This window comes from Hipposideros armiger, unplaced genomic scaffold (genome assembly GCF_001890085.2).
Source record: "Hipposideros armiger isolate ML-2016 unplaced genomic scaffold, ASM189008v1 scaffold_85, whole genome shotgun sequence".
Taxonomy (NCBI): Eukaryota; Metazoa; Chordata; class Mammalia; order Chiroptera; family Hipposideridae; genus Hipposideros; species Hipposideros armiger.
The window spans coordinates 1,455,348-1,480,328 of NW_017731435.1; the positions used below are offsets into that span (position 1 = coordinate 1,455,348).

At 54.7% G+C, this 24,981-nt stretch overlaps 1 protein-coding gene across 1 annotated transcript in view; it reads left to right on the forward strand.

Moving 5' to 3' along the window:
- Window positions 1–24,601, forward strand: part of TCERG1L (transcription elongation regulator 1 like) — a 141,165-nt gene extending 116,564 nt beyond the window's left edge. The window contains exons 9-12 of the mRNA XM_019644077.1: window positions 6,255–6,390; window positions 16,661–16,750; window positions 19,743–19,861; window positions 23,713–24,601. Of these exons, the coding sequence (XP_019499622.1) occupies window positions 6,255–6,390; window positions 16,661–16,750; window positions 19,743–19,861; window positions 23,713–23,869 (502 nt within the window). The 3' untranslated portion in view covers window positions 23,870–24,601. The remainder of the gene's footprint in view (window positions 1–6,254; window positions 6,391–16,660; window positions 16,751–19,742; window positions 19,862–23,712) is intronic.
- The last annotated feature ends 380 nt before the right edge of the window (window positions 24,602–24,981 follow it).

The window sequence follows — 24,981 nt, forward strand, 5'->3', positions numbered from 1 at the left end:
TCCTCCTCCTCCTCCTCCTCCTCCTCCTCCTCGCATTGTGCGGCTTGCAGAGGTTAACGACAGACAGGCAGTGCTTGTGAGACATGCCTGGGTTTTGATTGAGTCTTGAGGTCTTGCTCTCAGCCCGTCCGCTCGGCATGGAGCCGTGAGTGACAAACCACAGTGCATTCACAAAACTGCCTTGTTTTATAAATTCCTTCGAAAACTCTGCTCAGTGAGACCAGCCGCACATTCAGAAGACTTAAAAAATGTGCCAATGAATCCTGGACATGTACTGAAAGAATGGCTCAGAAGGGCACCATTCAGCGGCTCCAAGTCGGAGCTGGGCTGGGGACGGCGGCAGCCTGTTTTATGACAAAGCGAGTTGGCACTCCACTGCGTTTACTGTGTCTCCAAGGAAATCACAAGGAAGAAACTCAGCCACAAAACCTCATTCAGCAAACATTTCCTCGACACAGGCCTTGTGCTGGAGACGGACCCATGAACAAGCCGGACGCTGCCCTCAGGGCCTTGTCCAGCAGCGTGGGATGTGGGGCCGCCACTGCGCGAGCGCCGTGCCCCGAGAGCGCCAGGGAAAGCGCCACCTCCAGGGAGGGGCCTGATGCCCAGGCGGCCGGACATAGACGGGGACGGGGACAGGAAGGGCGCTGTGGAAAGAGAAGCGTCCCGGCCACAGCACAGAGGTGAGGGTGATGAGGGCACGAGGCGTGCAGATCGGGCTGGCCAGAGGCGCGCAGCTAGGAAGCATGTGGCCCTTCTGCCAGGGCTGTCCCTGTGGGGAAGGGCTGTGTCCCGAGGACACTGGGACAGGCTGCAGAGCCGGCTGGCGGGCCCCATGATGATGCCACCACAGAGGGTGGACCGTGGGCAAACACAGGTGTGTCCTGGAGAAGCTGAGACTTCTCTGCATAAGCTGAATGTGAATGTTCTAGAAAAAGCCCCGTGAGGCTGGGAGGCCACTCCCAGGAGTGGAAGGAAGTGCCGGTGCTTCTGGGCTGGGCTGGACTGCCAATCCCCACACCCCACACGCGGACACCCAGCTCCTGATTTTCAGCCCTGCGTCCATGCCTCTCATGCTGACAAAGAAGCACTGGGGGGCAGTCCAGAGGGACAGGACACTTTCTCGCCAATGAGGATAGACCGGTGGGTTTAATTGCACCCTCCAAGTTTATGTTCAAGTCCTAGCCCCCAGTCCCTCAGAATGGGACCTTATTTGAAATAGGGTCGTTGCAGATGTGATGAGTAAAGATGAGGCCCTAATCCCGTAGAACTGGTGTCTTTATAAGGGGGGAGGCATTTGGACACAGATACACACAGGGAGACGGTCCTATGAAGATGGGGGGTGGGGTGTCCACATGTCGAGGGATCCCAAAATGCCAGCAGACCCCACACCTAGAAGAGAAGCCTGCAGTGGGTGGTCCTTCAGGGCCTCAGAAGGGGCCAGCCCCGCCCGCACCCTGATCTGGGACTTCTGGCCTTAGAATTGGGATGCGCAGTGTCTGTCATTTAAGCTGCATACCCTGAGGGACTAAGGTGGCCCTTGGAAGCTAACAGACGCCCTACAGCGCAGGCGTCCTGGGCCAGGCGGGTTCCAGAGCCTGAGGACACAGCTCTAGGCTCTGCATGGCTCTCGGCCCTCGTGAAGTCGGGGGCATGGCTGAAACCTGCAGATGTGTCTCTATGACCCGGGCCAGGGGCCTCACGCTCTGCCTCAGCTCTGTCATCTGTGACGTGGGAATAGTACAGGCATTTCCTTCAGAGCGCCCCATGGGAACTGGAAGAAAAAATGCTGCCTGCTCTGTATCTGTTAGTTACTGTTATCAGTCACCCAGGAGGACTGCCGGGAGGGTCCCAGAGCTGAGGAGGGGTGACGGCCATTTCCGGCCCTGCCCTGGGAGCCCAGGGGATGCTGGGCCTGCGTTCGTGAGGGGGGCGCACATATGACACGAGTACTCCCTCCATGGTCTTCTGTAGCGCCGAACCTGGTAAGAGGGACTCTAAATGCACCCTGGAGATGCGTCCGAGGCCACACACACAGCACGTGGCCACACGTGGACCGAGGGCCACAGGGTCATGTGCCGTCTGCACCAGCGCGCAGTCAGCAGCCAGAGGACGCAGTGACCGGGAATGCAGCGCAGCGATGGGGACGCAGCGATGGGGACCTACGTGGCTACCAGCCCTGAGCTGCTGTGAGGGATGAGAGTCTGCTGCACGTGCTGTACCTGCAATGTAACCGTTTCCAGCAGGTGGCAGCCACTGTCGTGCCCACCTGGGACGATGAGCTCTGGAAACACATGAGGAAACAGGCACCAGGGGTCATCGCGTGTCCAGGGGACGTGGGTTGGCGGGCTGCAGCTCTGTGGGGTCTGGAGGATAAATGCCCATGTCCCCCAGAGGCAGCGAGGGGCATGGAACCCCATCGGGTCCTGGGGGACTATTGAACGCTGTCCCTGGGCCTCACACCCAGGGGGGACCCTGGCCAAGGAGAAAAACAGAGCAACGAGTCTGGACAGGCTCAGTAGGGACCACAGGACGGTCCTTCTGCTCGCCCTCCGGGCTCCTGTCACTGGCACTGTCAGGCCACACCCCTCCTGTGTGGGGGCCCGGGAGACCTGGGGGCTGGGGGCGCAGCTGTCCCCTGCAGGGCCCAGGCTGGGGGGACCAATGCCTTTGGCATTTCCTGCTGATGTTTTATGAACAAGCTGGATGAAGATGCAGGAGGCCTGTTTATCAAATTTATAGAAACCGCAGACCTGGGAGGCAGAGCTAATGCTGATGGAAGAATCATGGTGTTTAAATATTTCAACGGAACAAAACGAGCAGGATAGCATTTGCATCACAGGACTGCAGTGCCAGAGGCACTTCCACAGCATCTGGCCCAAACCACGCGTTTTACCAACAACAAAGTCTGGAGGGCAGCCCTGGCCTGCCCGGAGCTCCACAGCCAGCGGCCCTGGCCTGCAGCTCCCCGCACCCGGCCCACGCACCCCGGCTTCTGCTCCAGCCAGCAGCGCTCGCTGGGACCTGCGTTTCCTTCATGCACACGGAATCCCAGGCTGCACTCAGCCCTCACGCCCGCCCGGCTGCAGCTCTCTTCCTCTCCTGCTCTGCTTCCGGCAACTGTCCAACGGACTGTGTTGTGTTCTACAGAGGCTGTCAAATGGCAGCGTTAGGAGAGGAGGAGGCGGGGAGGAGAGGAAGACAGAGCAGAGCCAGGGCGGGCACTGTTTGTCCTCGCATGGGGACCCTGAGATGGACAGACCTCTGTGCATCTACCCAAAGTCACGGACCCTGGGCATCCAGGCATAGCCCATGCTGCCATCTACCTGGGTGAGGCGCTGAGGACACTTGAGTCCACGGGCGGGCACCTCAGACTCCACTGAAAAATAAACTTCCCCAGAGTGTACCTGCTGGGAAAGCCTTCCCCTCCCCTCCCCCCCCCTCCCCTATCTCCTCTCTCTCTCTCCCCCGTCTATCTTTTTCTCCCTCTCCCTTCCCCTCTCTCCTCTCTCTCCTCTCTCTTTCTCTCTTCCTCTCTCATAGACTGGACAATAAAAAGCCTCTTTTCTTTGTCTGCATGGGCAGCGGTTTGGTGGTTGTAATTTCTTTGCAAAGGTGAATATTTTGACCTCGGATGGCTCCACTGAAGGATCTGCAGGGTGGAAAGAGGTGTGTTTGTGAGTCTGAGAGGTGGCCCCTGGGCACACAGTCGATGAGCCCGGTCTGGTGGCCTGAGATCCCTTAGCCCCAGATCAACCAACTAAAGTTTGTTCATAAAATGGAAATGAAGCCAGACTTGCTGTGCCTAGAACCCTGAGGCACTGAGTTGGGGTCTAGTGCATTTTACCAGAAAATGTGCTGCCCTTTGCACATGGACAGTCAGAAAACCCTGAGGCTGTAGGCTCAGCGACATGGGACAGACATGGGTGTGTCCACACACGTCGTTAGCTATTCAGCTGGACAAGCTCAAAGGGGATCAGGGCAGATTGGGGGAAAAGCGCTCCTGTGGCCACCATGACACATCTCCAGAGGGTCAGGGACAGAGGCAGGGAGGCACTGCCCTGGGAGTACAGACCCCAGCGCTGCGGCCCCAGACTTGGGGGGCACCTGCCTGGGCAGGACCCAGCCCCTGCCCACCCACACACGTGACCTGGGACATTCCCCAAAGCACTGCGTCAGCCTCGCGAGGTTCTACCAGGCAGTAAAACCGTGTCCCCGTGAGAGGCCAGCCGCTGCCCCATGCAGCCAGCAAGGCCTGGGTATCCAGAAGATGTGACCTTAGGGACGCTGCGCTCACCTTCAGCACAATTTTGGCTTGAGCTACCTTTATAAAAAGCATTAGAATTTACTTTTAGTTGAAGGTACCCAATCATTCAGCCACGAGAACATTAAAAATATACCTAGAAAGTTTGCATCTGCTTTTGGCCAATTCTAACTGGACTAATTGCTTCAAAGTCTGGAGGGCACCCGGTGGTTCTGAACAGACTATTTTATGGAATAAGCCCTAATACATGATCATCAGCGAGCTTACAACACTCCTATTAATCTTATTTCAAGTTACAGCAATGCAAGGCTTGTTTTCACACTTCTGTGTTTAACTAATGAAGATGTATTACAAAGAAATCCTAATTATACTCCTTGTAATATGATACAATTGCAATCCTCAGGTAATTTTCTTTTTTCCAAGTTCCACATAATCACCTAAGAAATAAAGAGTGTAGGGGCCGGCCAAGTGGCGCGGTGGTTAAGAGCTGGCTTGGGACGCCAGAGGGCCCTGGTTCAGATCCCACATGAGGGCCAGTGACGCTGCCCTCTACAGTTAAGATGCTGAACAACAGCTCAACCTGGAGCTGGGCTGCCCTGAGTCGCCGGCGACGGCATAGGCTGCAGCCCCTGTGGCAGTGGGTTGCCATGGGCTACCGTGTGTAGCCAGCAGCCAGTGTGAGTGGCCGTCCAGAAGCCGGCGAGTGACCTGCCTCACCCAGGAAGAGCGCAATGATGGTGCCAGCGTGGGCCAGTGAAGCAACGTCCTCCACAACTAGACTGAAGAACAAAAGGACAGCAACTTGTCTGTTCCCCTTCCCCAATTCCCCAGCACTGTTCCCATCCCGCAATTCCCCAATAAAAAAATCTTTAAAAAAAAGTAAAGAGTGTAAGTTCTCCTGGAATGGCTGGTCTGTGAATAAGGTTCTCTTGTGGGATAAACAGTGCACTTTGAATGAGGGTGAATTACTTTATCTGCCGCCCCCCGTGAGGGAAAGCCCTCGCAGGACACGGGACGTTCTCAGACATGGGGGGTGGTCTCAGCGGCCCTGAGCTGGGTGTTTGACAGACTCTCAGGACCCTGGACAGCGACAGAAAAGCCACAAGCTTGGCGGGTGTCTGGAGGTGGGGATTCACCTGGTTCTGGCCCCCTCGTGACCACATGACCTTGAACGGTCCTATCTCCTGGTCCCCAAGTGCAGGACTAGTGCAGACTTTGTCCTGAGAGTCCCCAGATAACCGCACTGAGGGGCTGGCCTGGGTATTGCTCTGCGTGGAGCTTTTTGGGCCTCTCTTAGAGACAGGTGGGCCTTCCTCCACTATGACAATCACACATGTGTCCGGACACTGCCAAGTTCCCCCAGGAGCAAAGTCGCCCCTGGGGAGGGCGCTGCTGGATACATGTCAGGAAGCCCGGACGTGAACGGTGGGAGGGGCTTTAGTCAACCAGCTCCTGGGGTCCCACCTGCCTGCTGTCACTCTTTTTCTCTGCCTTGGGTTAGACCTCAGGACGCGTTCTGCACCCAGAGGGTTGATGGACTCTCCCCATACTGTCTTCCATGCATTTGTCCGAAACGAAGGCCTCCCTCTCAAAGAAAGGAAGTGGGTTCGAGCCCCGGTGACTCGCTCGGATGGAGGGCTCACCCGTCCCCTTTGGGTGATGACCGCACATGGGCAGTGAGGCGGGGGCGCTCTACGTCCTTCTAGCAGTTGGGTGGCAGCGGGCACACTTGCCCTGGGTGCCCCCTGCACACCTCGTGCCCAGCTGTTGCCCATGGATTAGGGCCACAGCTCAGCTTCCCACCTGGGATGCAGCAAGGCTGTGGCATCACCCAGGCAACAGCGTCACCTTTGCTTGGCTGCACCGGGTTTAGAGTTTTCAGAGAGTAAGCGGCCGTGCTTCTTAGTTACCCGGAGGGCTTTACAGGCTGTGGTGAAAAGCAACTGCGTCTCCAGGGCGTGTTTAACCTGCTGTGTCTTGTGCCCTAAAGGACCGAAGGCCACATGAACCCTGAGCCCGAGGAGGCGGACCAAGGGGACAAGGACACCAGGACGCCACCGCCCCAGATCCTGCTACCCCTGGAGGAGAGGGTGACCCACTTCCGAGACATGCTCCTGGAGAGAGGGGTAAGGAGTGGACACCAGGACCAGCTCTCAGAAGCGAGGAGCGGAGTCCTTGTCCCCACAGCCCGAGGTCCCTTTCCTTGCTTCCTGAGTCCAGGGGAGGAGGGCGAGTGAATTTCAGGAGCCACATGAGGAGGCCAAAGCAGCACGAAAAGGAGCCCCCGCTGTGTGTCCTGAGGAGAAAGGAGGGTTTGGAAGTGTGGGCGGCACGTCAGGCAGCTCTCTCCACCTGACATGGAGCCCTGGGAGGGGACGGGGTGGTCTCCTGGAAGGCACGGCCACCGGATTACGTAAAGGAGCATCTGTCTGGGGCTGAGGCTCCTGCTGGAGCCCGGCCAGGTTTGGGGGCCACACCCTGCAAAGGGCTGTCCCCTGTGGTTTTCTTACTCGAGTAGGGACTGTCACACCTATGGATTGGTCCAACTATTTTCAGTTTTTAGGATGTCTTAATTGTGGTTGACTACTAAATCTCATTTTGACCTTAATGGGGAAAAAGCATTTTATAATCAAATCTTCTCTTAGCGACTTTTATTTCCTGCTTTGGCCTTTGGGTGTGAAATCAGATGATGCAATGGGCTAGCCCAGCGGGGTTTCCCCACACATGGGAGGGAGCACCGAGGCAGTAAGGGGACACTGTGTGGTGATAATTGTAACCTCCGGGATTCAGCAGCAGGTTCCCCCGATGTCAGGAGGTGCCGCTGGAGCCGGGGAAGGGCCAAGGGGCTGCGTGCAGAGACCCAGCCCACAGGGCAGGGCCGGAGCAGGGCCCCTCCGTCTGCTGGAGCGCTGGCCGCTGGGCAGCGAGGGGCCCTGGGGAGCAGGAAACTGAGGCCCCAGCTCCGAGAAAGAGCAGAGTCCTCCCGGCCACTCTCCCGACGGACACGACGGACACGCGTCCTCCGCTCCGTCTTTTAACGCACCTGTGGCTTTATCTAGTCACCGGCTCAGGAGTAAAATGTGTCATCCTGTATTAGCATATGGCCAAGGAACACGGACGTGCAAAGCAGGACACGCCCAGGTGTAGTCCCTGTGCAGGTGGGGGCTGTGTTGTTATTCAACATGTTATGTTAAAACTATACATACGTATTAGGCTGAAATGTTATTTTAAAAAGGGTCGCAGTCCCTTCTCGCCACACACCTTGCTTTATTGGAGGCGATCTCAGCAAACCAGTCCTGCACGTGGGATGCCTGGGGAGCGGCCGGCGTCCCCCAGGTGCACTGCCCTGCGAGGCCCGGGGGACTCTGCCCAGCAGGTGGGAGGGCCGCCAGCCCCAGGCCTGTGCTCTGCCCTCTGCTCTGCCCTCAGCTGCAGCCTCCACTCTACCCGGCCTCGCCCCCTTCAGCACCCGAGACTTGTCAGCATAACCCACTTAGCCAACCCGGACGAAAGGACCCGGTACGCGGGGTGGAGCTCCGGGCGCTCTTTCCTGCTTCAGATAAATGGTCTGCTGTCTGCGTGGCCTTTGTCCAGACGTCCTGGGATGGTGTCAACAGGACATGGAGCCACTTAGACACTGTCCCTTCCACCCGATGGGGTCGCTCGTTCAGTGTCATCACACTGGCCTCGTGTCCTGGAGGCTTGTATCCAATGTCACCGCTGGTCGCCACCCCTGGAGGCTGCCCTGCTAGGTCTCATCCACCCCCAGCCCCTCCTTCCACTGTCGGCACGGGGCCCCTTCCCTGAGACGCCCTCCTGCCCTGCTCTGGCTGCCACATGATGCCACACACACGCCCGCTCTGTGCCCCTTCACGTGGCCCAGTTATGGAGCGAGGCCACAGCCCCTGGCGGGTCCGGGCCGCCTGCCCCCGTTTTGAGTTCACCTTATTCATATCTACATCTCCATCTGTTTGATTTGGATAGCCACCAGGCCCAGTTCACCATCACAGCATCAAACCGCCCTGCACGGGAGCTGGAAGAGGCTGCCCGAGGGCCCGCCTCGTGCAGGGACACTGGCGGGCGAGGTGTATGTGGTCTCTTGAGTTTATCCCAGTGGTCTTGGCTGAGTGGCTTCTGGTTCTCGGTGCACGCTTGCCTCCTGGATGCCCCTTTCAGCCTCAGGCTCACACGTGAGCAAAACAAGGCAGGGAGTGAGGCCCCCGCCCCCGAGGCGGGTGTTTCCGGGGAGAAGGGCTGGGGTGCAGCCTCAACCCCCTTCTCCTGAGGATTTCCGAGGAAGCCCAATGCAGCTCCTGGAGAGCAGAGACCTGTACTTAATGCTGATGGCAGCGCAATGCTGCCATTTGTGACTTTCGGACATTCAAACATGCCAGCAGGTTGTAGACGTCAATCCCGCTCGTGAGGACGTGAGAGCTGAACCCATGAGATTTCTAGTTGCTTCAGAATGAGGCACAGAAAGGTCACATTTTTTATGGACTGGCCAACGAGATTTTTTATTGCAGTTGTGCTTCAGTTCAGAAATCCATGGACTCGTGGAACGGCGATGCTCGGTCCTGTGGGTTTCTGGGAGTTTGCTAAGGGCATGGCTTGGGGCGTTCCGGGGGATTGTGGGTGCGGAAGGAACTGCGGTTTTGTGCTTTTGTAGCATGCAACTGATGGTTCGCGGAAGGTTTTGTTTTTATTTTGTTTTACTCTGCAAACCACAATGGAGCTTTCTTTTGAACTTTTGTCTATAAAGGGGCAGGTTTAATTGAATAGAAGATTATTAATTTAATGCTGCCTATTTAGATAAATGCACTCAAGACAACTCACTCACACAGAGCTTCTTCCTTCTGCAAAACATCCTCTAGAAATAAGGTGGCTTTCCTAGGGACCAGGAAAGAAAGGATCTTCCGAGAGCCCTAGATCTTGGCTCAGGGACTCGGGGCTGTACTGGGTGAGGTCCTCTCAGGGCCCCTCTGTGGGTGACCCTCAGCCCACTCCCCAGCAGTGGGCAGCCCCCAGGAGCCTGGCGGCTGAGCCCCCTGAAGGAGGGATCTGAGTTTGTTAGAACGAGGAATTCACAGACAGCACACTCACATGGCCAGGCTGCGACCGTCCCCACAGCACTAGGACAGCCATGATCATGCGGATTTCAGGGTCACGTTGGTGCATGTGAACAGGGGCTGCTGACTGGGGGCCTCAGCTACCAGGGCAGCGGGCGCTTTCTCCCAACAGCAGGAGACCCCATCTGCCACCCCCTCCCTCAGATGCGTAAGCCCTGTGGCCTCTCAGGAGCTGTCATCACACTCTGGCCGGCACACATGCTGGGAGGGCTCGGTCGTCCTCAGGGGCAGGTGGCATGTGGTGGGGCGGTGGCCCTGGACATGAGGAGATGACAGCCGTGTCACTGCAGTGCCTGCTCCACACAGTGCGTCTTTGCTCCTTGGGAAGCTTAACTGCTTCGTTCCCATGGCAACGCTTCCAAAGCTCCTAGGACACGTGATGATACCACTAACAAAATAAAATTATGCTATAAAGGAATGCATGCTTATTATAGGAAATTTGCAAAATATTAAGGGTATAAATAAGAAAAACCACCTGGAGTCCTCCCCTAAGAGACAGTCATTATATCAGCTGGGTACATTTTCTCCCAGTCTTTTTTTTTAAATAATACATTTTTTAAAAATCACCAGGAATGAACATTTTTATCTTATAGAGTAATGAATATTGAACTGTAGTTGAACATGGCTAAGCAATATTTATTTAATATACAGTCATAAATTTCATTAGAATTTCATTCTAATTTATAAATTTGTATATTGTTTTCTCATTTTAAGCATTGAAAAATATTAATATAAATTTTTGGAAAACTTTTTTGATGAGGGCATGATATTCAATTCATTGTCAGTTCAAAAATCCTGCATTTTTATTCATTTAGTGACTTTTTCGATGTGGCTACTTTTGGTAACACTCTGACGACCCTCTCGATGAGTGATGTTTTGTTTCTGTGCGTGTGGGGCAGTTTCCTGCAGCCTACACATTCTCAACCCACATCTGATTGCTCTTGAGGAAGTCACTTTTGCACAGCGTGTCCTCCCAGCAGCACCTTTGCGGGTCCCTGAGACTGTTTGGCTGGCAGCCCCACCGATGTGGCGCAGTAACAGCTCGTTACTACCCGACTCTCACGCCATTTTGCCCCGGACTCGGTGCTGTCCGGTGCCCCTTCTCTGACGGCTGCCATGGCCCTTGGCGACCAGCTCTTCAGACATTGTCACCTCTCCGTTAGCGATGAGACACGAATCTCCCACTCTAATTCCTAGAATGGGGTCATACTCCCCTAATGTAAAGGCAGCCCTTGAGTTAAGTCAGCTGAGTATATTGTGGAATAATAGTGTAAACTTTTATTTATTCATTAAAGTAGAAAAAACACTGAAATTGGTGCAATACTGTGAGCACTGGGAGATAAATGTGGAAGTCGGGGTCCCAGGTGGAGGCAGCAGGCAGGCCCCTTGCTCACGTCTGCGTTCACCGTCAGGTCACCTGGCTCACCTGGGCTCATGCGACTTTTGGCTCCTCTGAGTTCAGGGATGAAACCCCCCCGGGGGCCGATGCTCAGCTCAGGACAGGTGGGGACCAGGACACTAACACTCACTTCCCTGCCCCTGGGGGACAAACCTCAGGCAGGCTCTGGCACGTTCTCCACGCCCTCCCAGGGTTCCTGGCTGGACTTGGCCCAGTGGCCCCCGGCGGTCACTTGCTCGTGGGGCGCCGGCCCTGGCTTGGCTCCGTCCACGCTCCATTTCCCAGCATGCCCAGCGTCACTGCCCAGATGCACTTCTGGCCCCAAGTCCCTGTCTCGAGGCTGCTCCTCCTCGGAGATCACAGAATGTGACACTGCCTCACCCTCGAGGACATGCCAAGGGCACTGCCTCACCCAGCAGCCTGCTCACTTCATCCTGTGCTGTGTCCATCCCAGGCAGCCTTTAACTGTCAGGATCTCCAGAGCCAGAAACCGGAGACGCAGGCCTGCGTTCCAGGAAGCCGTTAAGAGGGGGATGCTGTGAGTGCTAATTACAGGGAACCCCGTGTTGGTCATCCCCTGAGCTGCAGCAGAGGGGTGGACGGGAGGGAGGGGCAGAGGGTGGCCAGGCAGCTTCTCAAAAGCAAACCCAGGTGGCCTCAGGGATTGTGGCAGGAGTCCTGCAGGGTCAGTGGGCGGGGCGAGGGTGGGCGCAGCTGTGGGCGGAGGTGGGTGGCGCGGGGACAAGTGCTAGGGCTGGAGATGGAGCCACCAGGGCAAACCGGGCAAACTCATGACAAGGGGTCATGGCCATGGTGTCCGAACCTTGGAGGCAGAGGTGGTGGGCTCAGGCCAAACGGAGATTCTTGAACCTTGTTTGGGGGCCGCTGGGCCTCCTGTGTGGCTGGGAAACTGCCCCGTCCATGTATCCCCAGGGCTCCCGGTGCCCCTTCGGAACCCCCCCAGGAGGCGTCAGAGGGGAGCCCTGCCTCCAGCCCTGACTGAGCGTCCTAGAGCACGCTGACCGGCCGGGGAGGCAGACGACCAATCCTCCGAGTCAGGGCTGGGCAGCGGCCAGCCTCTGGCCACCTTCCTCCTTTTCTCCCGTCTTTAAGGTCCCTGCCTTTCTTGTGACCCAAGAATTGAAAAATGGTGAAAATAACCTTTGGTTTAGAAGATAAAAGCAGCTGTGCCCGCTTCGGGGGCCCTGCCTGTGCAGAGCTGGTCATCATGGCAGAGGACGCCGCCGGTGGCAGGATGCACAGGACGGGATGTGAGGGGCGGGGCGCACATTATCTCACTTTTTAGCCTTAACCGAAACCTCTCAGACCACTTGTCTCGAACGAAATCCATTTTTCTCTAGAGCAGAATCGCCTGTTGAAGCAGTGCGAGGCCTTTTCCTCCGTTTCCCGAGAGGCTTCGTCAAGCCTGGGCTGAGGCAGGAAGCGTTTTCATCAGTGACTGTTTCTCTCTGTGAACGAGACCGGGGTGAGACCCCGGGGTCAGCCCCAGGGGCTTTGTGGAGGGCCGCCCTCGCTGGACGTGGAGTGGGGAGTCGCTGGGAATGGGGGTGCTTTGGGGGGCTCTGGCCAGCTGGGGTGGGTGCTCAGGACAAGGCGGACCCAGCATGGGGGCAGCTCAGCACTCGGCTGAGTGCAGCTGGGGCTAGGCCACCGGGGCCCTGGATGCTGGCTGAATGGCTGACCAGCGTGAGGGCTCAAGAGAGAGAACTCTTGGGAAGGTGGGGGCTGCCGGTCGAGGGAGAATGACACTGGAGGATGGAGGGAGGCAGCTAGGGGACCATTGTGTCCGTCCTTGCAGGAGATGGCCTCTGCCAGTCATTGCAACGATGCTGTGGTCACTTTGCTGCTTGTTCTGAACAAACACTTTGGGTTTATTTTCACAGAGAAAACTCTGAAATGGCTGTAAAAGAAAGGCCTGGTTTGTGTGGCCATGGAGAGGGTGCCGGTTTCTCTCCTCTGAGCTGAAGCCTGTCATCTGCCCAGTAGTGACATCTGTAGGTGCAGACGATGCCACACAGGGATGCCCATGTGCCAGGCAGCCACAGCACTGATCTCTGACCCCTGCCTGGAGGTTGGTGTGGCCACCATTTCCACTTTATGGTGGCATCTGTTGGGTTGGGAAGCATGCCCTGGCTTGTGTCACACTGCCCCTCCTCTGTGCCTATGTTTTAAATGACCAGCTCTGGTGTCTCCACTGTAGGAATGTCAGGGGACAGGTAGCAGCTCGGGCACTAGTGATGTGCTGAAGAGGACAGTCCGCCAACAGGAGAAGCGTGAGGCCGTGGGGGCTGCAGGGATAAGGTGGCCTGAGCAGCGCTCGGGGACACACTGTCCATATTATCAGGACACCCCAATGGCAGATTAAATGAAGGGCGTGAGTGCCAGAGAGGCCAGTGGCACTGTCCTACCACAGTGTCAACACTCCACCGAAACAGGTGGCTCCGACCTCTGCAGACGGCACCAGGTCACCTGGTGGAGGTCCCACAGTGACTGCTCAGATGGTTCTGGAATTATAGTTGCTGAGGTTGGAGGTGGTGTGAAGATCACAGAACACGGGTCAGGAAGGGAGACAGGATTGGCATTACACAGCTGGACTGCAGTGGGGGGCCTGGGCGTCTGCACAAAAGGGTCAGAAATTGGCCAAATGATTCCGTTATTCAAGCAAAATGTCAAAGAATCAAAGGGTGTTAGGCGAGATGGGGGGTAGAGATCAGTGTTGACAAATGAAGGGTAGGTGTGAGAGAATGTGCGTTTGTCTTGGGGACCTGCCACATGGGCAGGATTCTATGGTGGCCCCCAAAATCCCCACCCCAGGGTGTGCCATCCTGAATAGCGTGGGCGGGGCCTGTGCACAGAAGGTGGAGTGACCTGGATGACATAACACTGTTCCGTGTGACGTCTTAGCCAAGGGAAGGCCGCGGTGAAGAGGCAAGCGCCCTGTTGTGGAGGGGGACCCACGGCAGAGGACTGGTGTCCTCAGAGCAGAGTGGCCCCCAGGGGAGAGCTCAGTGCCTGCCCCACAGAATGAACTTAGCGTGCACATGACGGGGGACACAGGCCCGGGGGCTGAGCCTACATCAGAAGCCATCACAGGACTGAGTGGAACTAGTTATCGAGAGTCCGTCTTCCAGACCGGCTCTGTGCCACAGACAAGGCTGTGCTCACCTCGGGCGGTGAAGGACCCTGTTTCACAACTGGCCCGCCTTCCCTTCTGCTCCAAGCTCTGTCCCAGGTCCCACGCCCAGGCCACCCCTCTCTCAACTCCTCTGCCTCTTCGAGAACATCTGTTAGCATGGCTGCCAGGTCATATGACGATGTCTGTTCTGTAAATTATGGTCGTCGTTGAGATGGCTCACCTTGTCTGTTCACAGATTATAAATCCTGTTGGAGGCAAGGATGATGTATTATTAAATTTAAAAAAATCATTATACATCTAGAGCTCCAAAAACTCTCAACAAACTGGTGGAGTTAGTTATGTGACACCAAGTCCCTGCAGAGCTGAGACCTTCTGGGGTGTTCACGGGTCCCTGAGGGATGGACAGATGCCGCTTGATCGAGCTGATGTGAGGTTGGGCACAACGTCTCTCCGTGGGCAAGAGTCTGCTGTCACAGAGCAGGGGGCGTCCTGCTGGACGCACCCAGGGCCCCTGTCATAACCAGCGCTCTGCCATGCCCTCAGTCCGCTGAAGAAAAGCCCTGTGTGCAGCCTGGGTCATCTTGCTCGTGAGTGTGAAGAAAGGGCTTTGATCTGTATTAGTGAAGACAGAAATGATCAATTTTAAAAATTCATCTGTTATGATGTACCCAGCAAAGCACATGTTTACTGAAGTCGTATGTCTACCAGGAAGAGTTAACCTGCTCAGCGTACGAATGTGAAGGGCATTTTGTAAACTGCCAGCCTGCTGCCCCTCTCTCTGTGCCCAGGAATTCACCCCCTGCCCGGCCCCAAGGCTGTCACCTCTGACCCCTTGTTCTCCATATAAGGTCCAGGGGTGTTCTGCACGCCTGCTCGGCCTCCCCTGCCTCTTCCTGGCCCCTCTAGCCGTGTTCAGCCTCTCGAGATCCCCGCGTTCCCCAGGGTGGCTTAGCCCTGGCCAGCGCCATGGACAGATCCCCCTTCCAGCCCTTTCAAGGGCCAGGATGAGTCTTCACGTTCCAAACTAGTCATTGTTCTAGAAACCTCCCCCCAGGCTGATGGACGTGCCCCTCTGTGTCCCCTTCGCCCCTGGGCGTGTGTCCAGTGTGGCACGGATGCCTCTCGGGAGGTCACTCGCTCTCTGTCGCTCTGCCCCAGACCCCGGGCCTCCAGCTCAGGGCCTTGGCTTACTTTCTCTGAGTCCCCAGCACCCAGCATGGGCCGAAGGCGCAGTCAGCGTTTTTAAACGAATGCCTTGTTCTTACATGACTCGGGCAGCTCGTCGTCCTGTCAGCTGAGGAATTCTAGGGGCACACCCAGCGCCCAGGCCCTGGCTTCCGCTTCTGTTGCTTCTCCATTGAAAGGAACCAAAACTCCTGGAGAAATGGCTGATTCCAGGGCCCAGGCAGCAGATGTACCCGATGCGCCAGGGGCATCACGGGGTGCCCGGAAATGAGGAGGTGCTTCCAAACCAGTGATGGGGCATGTCACAGGAACACAGCTGGAGCAATGTGAGCACCAAACGGAAGTCGCATGTCTCCAAAGCGTGAGGCAAGGAGCCGCGAGCGCTACTGATATAAATAAAATGCTGCATGGATAGGCAAAGTGGGACGATGACAAATACCCACCCAAAGTCTCCCAAGTGGCTCCTGTCAGCACATCCCTCTCAGGAGCCGGAGCACAGCCTTCAGCATGGGCCACACACAGTGACTCCCCCCGAAGAGTGTGGGCAGCATGGGGAACTGGGAACAGGGCACAGCTGTAGAGGAGAGACCTGGTGGACACGACCTCAGCCAGGCGACCAAGGTCAACGTCGGCCGTGGTGAGCTGGCCGTGCACCATGACATAACGTCATGAAAATGGCATTTCCGTCTGTGCTCTACTCCCCTAGCCCGTAGCCCCGTCTAACCACGAGGAAAACATATAAACCCCAAAGCGGGGCATCTGACAGAATACCTGACCACCACCCTCAAATCCATTCAGGCCCTAACAAGGGAAATCCGAGAAGCTGTCACAGCCCCAAGGAGCCTCAGGAGACATGAGACTGAATGTCACGTGGTGTCCTGGGCAGCACTCGGGAGCAGAAGAAGAGAATTAGGTAAAGACTAAGGAAATCTAAGGAAAGTGTGGACTTCTGTTCATAGTCGTACAGACAAAGCTGGCATACTAATGTCAGGACATTAATAACATGGGGAACTGGGGCGCATGCTAACCTTGTAATAGTCTTGTAATTTTTGGTAAATCTCAAACTACTGTGAATTAAAACCATTTGTTTTGAAAAATGGCCTACCTCAAAAAGGTTTAAACATGAAGTAAAAATCAACTAAAATTACACTAAACTCAGACCATTTGCAAGGCGTTGCCCTCTGCCCTGGCCTGCGGTGTTCTGAGCAGTTTTACAGATATTTCTCCTTGTGAGGTGTGACTTTCCAGAATGCCACAGCTGCACAGGTGTGCTTGGAGCTTCGGATCAGAGGCATGGGGCCCTGGAAGGTGTCCAGAAAAGGAATAGTGTCATGAGTGTCGAAATTAAATTTTCTAATGCTCTCTGTATTGATTTTCTCAGGAGGCCTGACACATCCAGCGCGTTCACACAGCACTGCATCACTGAACCCAGGGTGCCTTAATACTGTTTCTTCACCATTGATCATTTCAGCGAAACTCCAGGCTCAGCACGAGACACTAAAACAACTCTATTGAATATCTTCCTTCAGGTGTCAGCGTTTTCTACCTGGGAGAAGGAATTACATAAAATCGTGTTTGATCCACGCTATCTCCTGCTAAACTCCGAGGAGCGGAAACAGGTAATGCTGTGGTAGGGCACGGTGACAGAGCCTCGAGGCGCAGCAATCGAATGACACATATTCCGGGGGGCATGGCGGGTGGACAGATGCCTGGCGTCCTCGTCAGTGGGGCAGGTTCTGTTCTCGCCTGAGTGTTCTCACCGGGGAGTTTGTGCACAGGAAGTTAGGGGTCCTAGCTCACCCTTTTACTACAGTATTAGAAACCAGAAAGCTTAACCAGTCAGCTGTGAGAACACATAGTTAGAAGCCTGTCTATATTTGTGACAAAAGCACATTAAGCCACAGTCGAGTCCCACAGACTGGCTGGACCCTATGACAGCTGGCACAGAGCGCAGTGTGTCCACTGACATGATTGCGACAGTCAGCACCGCCCTCTCTGGCTCGTGGGTGCTTTTAAAGGCCGTCAGCCCCTTGGAAGGAAGTCAAGGAAGTAAGACCCTCTCCACCCTCAAAGAAAGGCCCAGCGATGACTTGATGTTTAAGCCACATCTCTGGGATGATGGGGAAAGGGACAAGCCCCGTTTGCTTTCTGAACTGAGCTGGTTCCAGGCCAGTGGTGGGTCCCCTGCCCTGCCCTGAGGCCTGGGGGTGGGCACCCCACACAGGACTCGCCTTAGAACTTCCAAAGCTGTGGCCAGAGACGGCAGGTGCTAAGCGGGCTGGGGCTGTGCCTCCTGGGCTGGGATGTCCTTGTCTGTGCCTGGTTGTGAGCTCTGCGGACAAATCAGACTGGACTGTCAGCTCACACCAGGAACCCCCTGTTTGGGGACAGCGTTGTAACATCCCTGCGAAACCGCCCAGAGGCAGCTCAGGCCCATCTTAACAGACTGCCGCTTGGTCCCAGAGGCCCGAGGATGAGGAAGAGGCAGGCCTCGTGGTGGCCGAGACTTCCACGAGAGCCAATGTTTGGGAGACGCCAGCCCCCCAAGGGGACCTGGTGCTGTGGGCGTGATGGGCGGCGCTGAAGCCGAGTGACAAGGGAAACGATATTTGGACCCAACTCAAAATCACCGTCCTAGTTACGATGAAATGGGTCCGCGAGCATCAGGCACGCAGCCTGTACGGGGCCTGTGATCACACAGTGTTCGTGGGGAAAGCCGAGATTCCCAGGGTACAAAGTGCAGCCACCCGTCTCCTGGGGGCCGCCGGGAGAAACGAAGCCAGTGCGCCCAGCCCGTGGGGGTCATGGGCACGCTAATCAGGCCTGTTTCTATGGTAACACATCATGTTTCGTTTTATTGCCCTAATGGGATAATAGCCCAAAGTATCTCTTTTGAAAAGTCGTGCCCCTCTTTGAATAAAACCGGTATAATTTGTGGAAGAGGGAAAACCTGAGACGTTAAGTGATAGCAGCCTAAATAAAGCAGCAGGGCCCGCGGGAGGAAAGGGCGCGTGGACGGGTGGACGTGTCTGGCTCAGGCCAGAGACCACGCAGGCTTTGGTTGTGAGCTCTGGACCCACAGCCCCGACGGCTGCTGTTGAATTTTAAAATTAATGGAGCAAAACTCCGACTGATGATGGGGCCACACGCTTCGCCTGGGCTAATCGCCCTGCATTCACCTTTCTTAGGAGGTAAATAATAAGACAACTGGAGAGCTAACATTTCCACTTGCCTCGAAGGTGTAACGAGCCAATCACAGTCTTACGTAAATATATAAGCGCACCTGCTCGGTGGGTCCTGCTCAGAGTATTTTATGCGGCTGCCGGGGCTTCGGGAGGTGCCTGCATTTTGGATTCACAATCCTCTGGCGGCTTCCCATGACTGACGAGGAATCTGAAACCGACAGACGAAGCTAGGGGAGCCCCGCCTGCCAGGGGAAGTGATGGACGCTTCGTGGGCCCGTCCTCACGCCCGGCCTCCGTGTCCCGGAGGGGAACAGACGCCCCTGTCCCCCGGTACTTGGGTCACATTCTCGTTCTCGGCCTTGGCCACGGATGGTGCTGGTCCAGAGCTGCCCTTCATTGGCCGTATCGGATCACGTGTGGGTGCTTATTGATCTTTTTGTTTATGTTGGCACACACACGTGAATGATGTCCAGTTTATTTTCCTGTTAATGTCCTTAAGGCCTGGAGAGCATTAGGGGCAGAACGGCTCTGTTCCCACACTTTGGCTCTATGGTCTATAGCGACGGCCTCCCGGTGTTAGAACAGTGAGCGCCCTTCTCTCACAAAGGGAGGCCGATTCCAGGGGCCGTGCTGGGAGAGTCTGTGGCTGCCACGTCGGCTCCCGGCGCTCAAGAGAAACCGCCCTGGGTCGTGAGTGGGCTTGCCCAGCAGACAGTACCCACAGCCTTTACGCTAAGGAATCGGGTTTGCTGTGGGGTGACCTTCAAATCACACCACTTATCAAACTGGGGAGTGTCGGGGATCGGGTCTCCTCCTGGTCGTTGATGGTCCATGCTGGGGACCTAGAGACTCCCTGTCGCCCCCAGGGGAGGCTGTCCTCGTCCCATGAGCCCCACGGTCACATGCGGGTCTTCTTGAGACCAGAGATGCTGGGTTGACTTTCTTTTCACAAGTTCAAGTCGTTTTTGGAGACTCAAATGACAATCATATTGCCATTTGATTGGAATCGACTAGAGCAAATTCTGCGCTCTCCGTGTTACTTCTAAGACCGGCAGTGACGTGAAAGCCAGCACATGACTGCAGACGCTGCTGTCGGGGTTCCAAACCAGAGACACAGTGACCCTGGCGCTGAGATGTCCACACTGCCAGTGGCTTCACAGTGCCCAGCCATCCCCAGGGTTCCTCAGGCAGGCCCGATTCAGTGTGGGGCCCCGGGGCGGTGCCTGGATGGGGACACAGTCTGGCCTCGTGGGTATCCAGGCCTGATGGGGGTGCCACCATGGAAGGGCTGTGGCTAGAGCCTCCAGCTACGGTGATCGGGAAGGCTTCCCTGAGATCATTGCTGTTTTCTGTGTAGTATGTGAAACACAAGATTTCATTTCTGATATGCAGCCTTGTAATACTTTTCTCTCGTGTGTCTTTTCAGATATTTGAACAGTTTGTCAAGACAAGGATAAAAGAAGAATACAAGGAAAAGAGAAGTAAATTGCTGCTAGCCAAAGAAGAATTCAAAAAACTTCTGGAGGAATCTAAAGTGTCGCCCAGGTATGGAGAGAGGAAAGCGCCAGGCAATTTCTGGGGCTGGAATAGTCACCAATTATTGTGAGAGGGCTTTTACAGATGGGTTTGTTTAAATCACATAACCTAGCATTCCCGACATCAAAAGTGTAATTGTGGAGGCCAGCTGGAGAGAGAGGCGGCCTCTCCCTGGCGTCCCCAGCGAGCGAGGCCCCGCCCCCTCCTTCCCATGCCCGGCACACGTGCTTCTTGCTAACCAAACATACAGAGCCTGACTCCGTGGCCTAAATAACTAATCAGTAGGTACCCTCTCATGAGGGGAGGTCTAATTTCCAATGATCGAGGGCTAAAAATACAAAAGAAACAACAGCAAAATAAACCCCACCCACTCCCTTGGTCCTCGCCTTAACAGTCGGCCAGAGCGTAAAATAATGTGACATGCGTGCTGATGAACACAGGGCGTGTGGCTGCCAAAACTCACCCCAAATACACAGCCATTATTTCTGTGAACTAAAACAAGCTAATAGGAAAATGGCCATTAGTAATTAGAAAAACACATAGGCTTTATGCGTTTTAAAATTAGCTTAAATTGGCTGATACATTAAAAAATAATGAGCGTGCACTACTTTTAGAATTAAAAGACTACAACTTTGGGAAGTATTAAAATGATTGAGTTTGATGTATTTTTATTTTTGATTGGGATATTATTTTTAAGTGGCTATATATGCATTTTTACTTTTAATAAAAATGCATAAATACATCATTTTTAAATGGACACTAATTGGTGACTAGTTTCTATGAAGAAGTAAGTTTCCATGGTTTGATCATTATTTGGTTTATTTGCTGGGTCGATGATGGGATAGCATGTTAGTGGGTATGAGTCCTCATAAAAATTCCTCAAGCATTTAAAGGACAGATACTTTCGGAATAGGAAAAAGTTAGCATGAATTATTCCCATTGCAGAATGCAAATGTGTGCCTAACGATTTGTAAGCTGCTTTTCTGCAGTTAAAGCCGTTGTGATGGGAGCGAGGTTCTAGCTGTGACCCTGAGGAGGCAAAGGGACCCAGCTTTGAGGAAGTGGGGTCTGGAGCCCCAGCTGCAGGGCACAGCCCAGCCCTGGCCCCCGGGAGGCGCTGGGCTTTCAGGAGCGTCCTTGTCACCTTCTGAATGGGGGAAAGCAGCCCTCAGGGTACTTAGGAGGATGGGGTCTGCGTGCAGAGAAGGACACGGGTGCTTGGAGGGTGGGAGCTCGGCGAGGAGGCCCTCGTCACCACTGTCACCGCTGTAATTGTTATGGACTTTTAGCTACTATCCTCCATCCACTCAAACGTTAGCTATAAGCAACCGAGCCCCCTCCCATGAATGTGTTATGAAGGCGAAGGAGAATACACCCGGAATGTACACAGCCATTAGGAAAAAGATCTCACGCACTCTCACACAGAAGGGACGCGGGCGATAGAGATTTGAAGAGTGTAAAATGTACTTTTCTTTAACATTAGATTTAATTGCCTGCTGTTTTTAAGAAGCTTATACTGGGTATATAGAACTTTTATAATTATAGAACTATTTTTATTTCAAAAGTAGCTAATTCTGCAACATTTCAAAGCTTTTTCAGACAATCTTTACACTTTCCTCCCGCTGTTTCACAGGCGTTCTAGTAAGATCTGTGTGGTTGAGTCTGTGCCCTAGACCTTGGGGGTCCATGCAGACCCTCCTGAGTCCCTGGGGGGTGGCCCCCTAGGTCTTTGCAGCACCGAGCTTGGGTCACAGTCACCAGCCTCAGCTCTGTCCTGAGAACCCATGGGAACAGTGGCACGGGGACAGTCCAGGGCCAGCTAGCTGCCAACCCTGCTTGGTTCTCGGGATCTTGGGATCTTGGGATGGGGAGAGGACCATTGGGGACCTATCTTGGGATGTGGGGCCAGGTGCCGCCATGGCCACTTCCTTCCACCGCGGGTTATCAGGTACAGTGCTAATGACAGATGACTTCCCCAGGCTCCTGGCCAGCTGGCCAGGGCCAGCAGTGCGCTGGGCTGTCCCCTCGGCACGGCAAAGGGGCCACAGAGCTTTACTCGTTCTTTCCAGAGGTGCCCAGAATTGACCTGTGTCGAGGGGCCTCTGCCCACCCCTGACTGACAAAGCTGAGGCCCCCTCTGAGCAAGTCTCCAGTAAGTCTCCTCATTAAAGGAATGAAGGGAGGAGAAAGTGTCTCAGTCCCCTCAGGCTGCTGCGGCAGACGAGGTCCTTAGCAACAGACCCGTTTCTCACAGCTCTGGAGGCCGGAAGCCTGAGGTCAAAGCACTGGCAGGTTCAGTGTCTGGTGGGGCCGCGTCCTGGGTCATAGACAGTGTCCTTTCTCTGTCCTCATCATGTCCTCACATGGCAGAGGCAGCGAGGAAGGTCTCGGAGGTCTCTTTATAAAAACACAAATTCTGTCACGAGGGCCCCACCCTCATGACCTCATGTACCCCAACCCCCCCAAAGGCCCCACCTCCTAACACCACCCCATGGGGGGCAGGGCTTTGACCCATGGACTCTGGGGGTGCACACACACAGTCCACACCAGGAAGAGGGGAGGAGGAGAAAACCCGAGAGAAGCGCTTTTCTTTTGGAGCCGTGTGCGAGCAGGCAGCGACGCAGAGCACAGGCAGCAGTGCAGAGACGAAGTGCTGGTGACACAGTGAGGAGGAGCCTCCAAATTGTTGTCTGGTCTCCTCACGGCCCTGTCCGGAGAGCCGTGCTGTTCATGTATAAAGAAGTATTGTTATAATAATTTGATACAATTCAATATCTGCAATGAAACAGAATATTCTCTGCAAAGAGAAATGGGGGGGACAAGAGGAATCCCCTGGATGAAGCCGGTGCACCTTTCCACGTGCCCGGGCGCCCCTGGCAGCTCAGGCCCAGCCCCACCTCCAGGGCTCCGGCAGGGAGGCAGGCCCCGGCCCTCTGCACGCACTGGCCCCTGGGGCCCCGGGCACTCTATAGCTGTCACTACTCCCGAGCCCTAGGTTCAGGCCTGGGAGGAGAGAAAGCCATGGGGACCCAGTGCTGGCAAAGTTCCACTGTCCCCCAAAAGGCACGCCCACTCTTTCTGCCCTTTGAGCTGCCGCAGCCCCTTGGGCTTCACCCCAGTTTGTTCACCGGAGCTCCCAGGCCTGGACGTTGTGGATTTGCTTCATCAATACTTATGCTCAGCACATGGCAGCCGTGTGCTAGACACTCAGGATGTTCATGGAAAACAAAGCAGACACTGTCCCACTTCCACTCAATGGGGGACCATTGAATAAAACGGCACAGCCGGGGCTAATGGAGGTCCCAACCATGCCGAGGACCGTGCAGCCCCCTGGGCCTCCATACAGGGCGAGTTTGCTTGCAGAAGGCTTGGGAGTCCTGACTTCTCACGATGAGTGAGCTTTAAATGATCAGTGAGGAAATAAGGGGAGGGTGTTCCAGGCAGAGGGCAGACCCATGGCAGGCAGGTGGGTGGTAAGATCATGGGGGCAGAAGACCTGTAAGGCAGAAGCAGTGATGGGTGCGGCTGGGCTGCAGCAAGCTCCCAGCAACAGGAAGCCGAAGAGGTGGGGGTTTGGGGGTGGCCAGGCTCATGTCTAGGGGCCCGTGAGATGGAGCCAGATGGGTTGTGCCAGGCAAGCTGGGTCAGGACCCCGCGGGGCGGGCCCAGGGGGGAGCACCACCCAGTGTGGGGAGCAGGTGGGGCTGCTCCCTTCAGCCCGTCCCCCGAGTGCCCTGCTCTCGGCCTGCAGCCAGCACCTGGGTCTGTGGCAGGAGCTGCCCTCCCTCCCGGGCACGCCTGATGCACAGTGCTCGGGGAGCTGGGGCTCGGGAAGGGCTGAGACACGTCTTGTCTTCCAGGACCACGTTTAAGGACTTTGCCGAGAAGTATGGCCGGGATGAGAGATTTCGACTTGTTCCCAAAAGGAAGGACCAGGAGCACTTTTTCAACCAATTCATACTCATTCTTAAGAAACGGGACAAGGAAAACAGACTCAGGCTACGGAAAATGAGATGAGTGTGTAAACAATGCAATAAGACTGAGAGTTGCAGAGCGTCGGGCAGAAGTGGGGGGCGGTGTCCGCACGGTGGGGAGGGTGCACCCGGCACCAGGGAGGGCTCAGTTCTCAGAGGATTACTGTTTCATATTGAAGCTCTTTTGTACAAGGTTCAGAGTTTGATGCATTTCTAATTGCCATGATATGTCGATCCCTTAGTTGTGTTAATTATGCAAATTACTTGTAATATATACAGAGTATAAATCCACTGCAGGTTTGTAACTCAGAGGACACAGGCATCATCCAAACCATCTCAAGGCATTTTCATGAGTTGAGTCGATTATCTGAAACTTTTCTGAAAACCTTTGTGAGTTACTTTGGTTCTTCAGGAGTTTGTGGTGTTGGGGAATTCCTTGCTCAAGTGTCCCCACGTCTCGGTCTAGTTTTCTGAGTAGTAGCAATAGGGTATTTTACCATTAATCATAGTGACAACTGTGAACATCGGGTCACGTGACCATGGGTCGCCCGCGGGTGTCCCAGGGTGATGGCCTCGTCCCTGGGGCATCAGGCCTGTAGAATGGGCTGCACTGTCTGTCGGGGGTCCTACTGAAAAGAGAATTATTTTGTACAAAACCATCATATTAGTATTTCAGTTATTTTTATTGTATGCCCAGAGTGTGCATGAGACTTTTCTCATCATCTTTGTACAAAAAATTTTAAATTTTTTTGAATTAATAAATATTTTAAACCAGTGTGTTTTTGTGGCTAAGACTTCTAACACAATCTTAAGCAGCAAATTTGTTTCGACTAAATAGACTCTATTTTGAAAGCTTCATGAAAACATTTATGTTTGCACATACGGGCTATGTAGTCCTACTCAAATACTGTACTTTTCCACTTGGTAGTCATGGTTTGATAAAACCCAGATAGTTAACTGTATTCTTTCAATTATTGAACACCCATTTCCTTCTTTCAGGGTTTATGGAGCACCTGTTCAGGCTCACTGCCTTTGTCCCTGGTCCACAGCGACGTGCCTCCTCACCTACTGTCTCCTTAGTCCCCCTGAGAACACACGTTGCCACACGTAGTAAGACCTAATTGGCAAGGTGGGATTCTCTCTTTAACTGGGGTA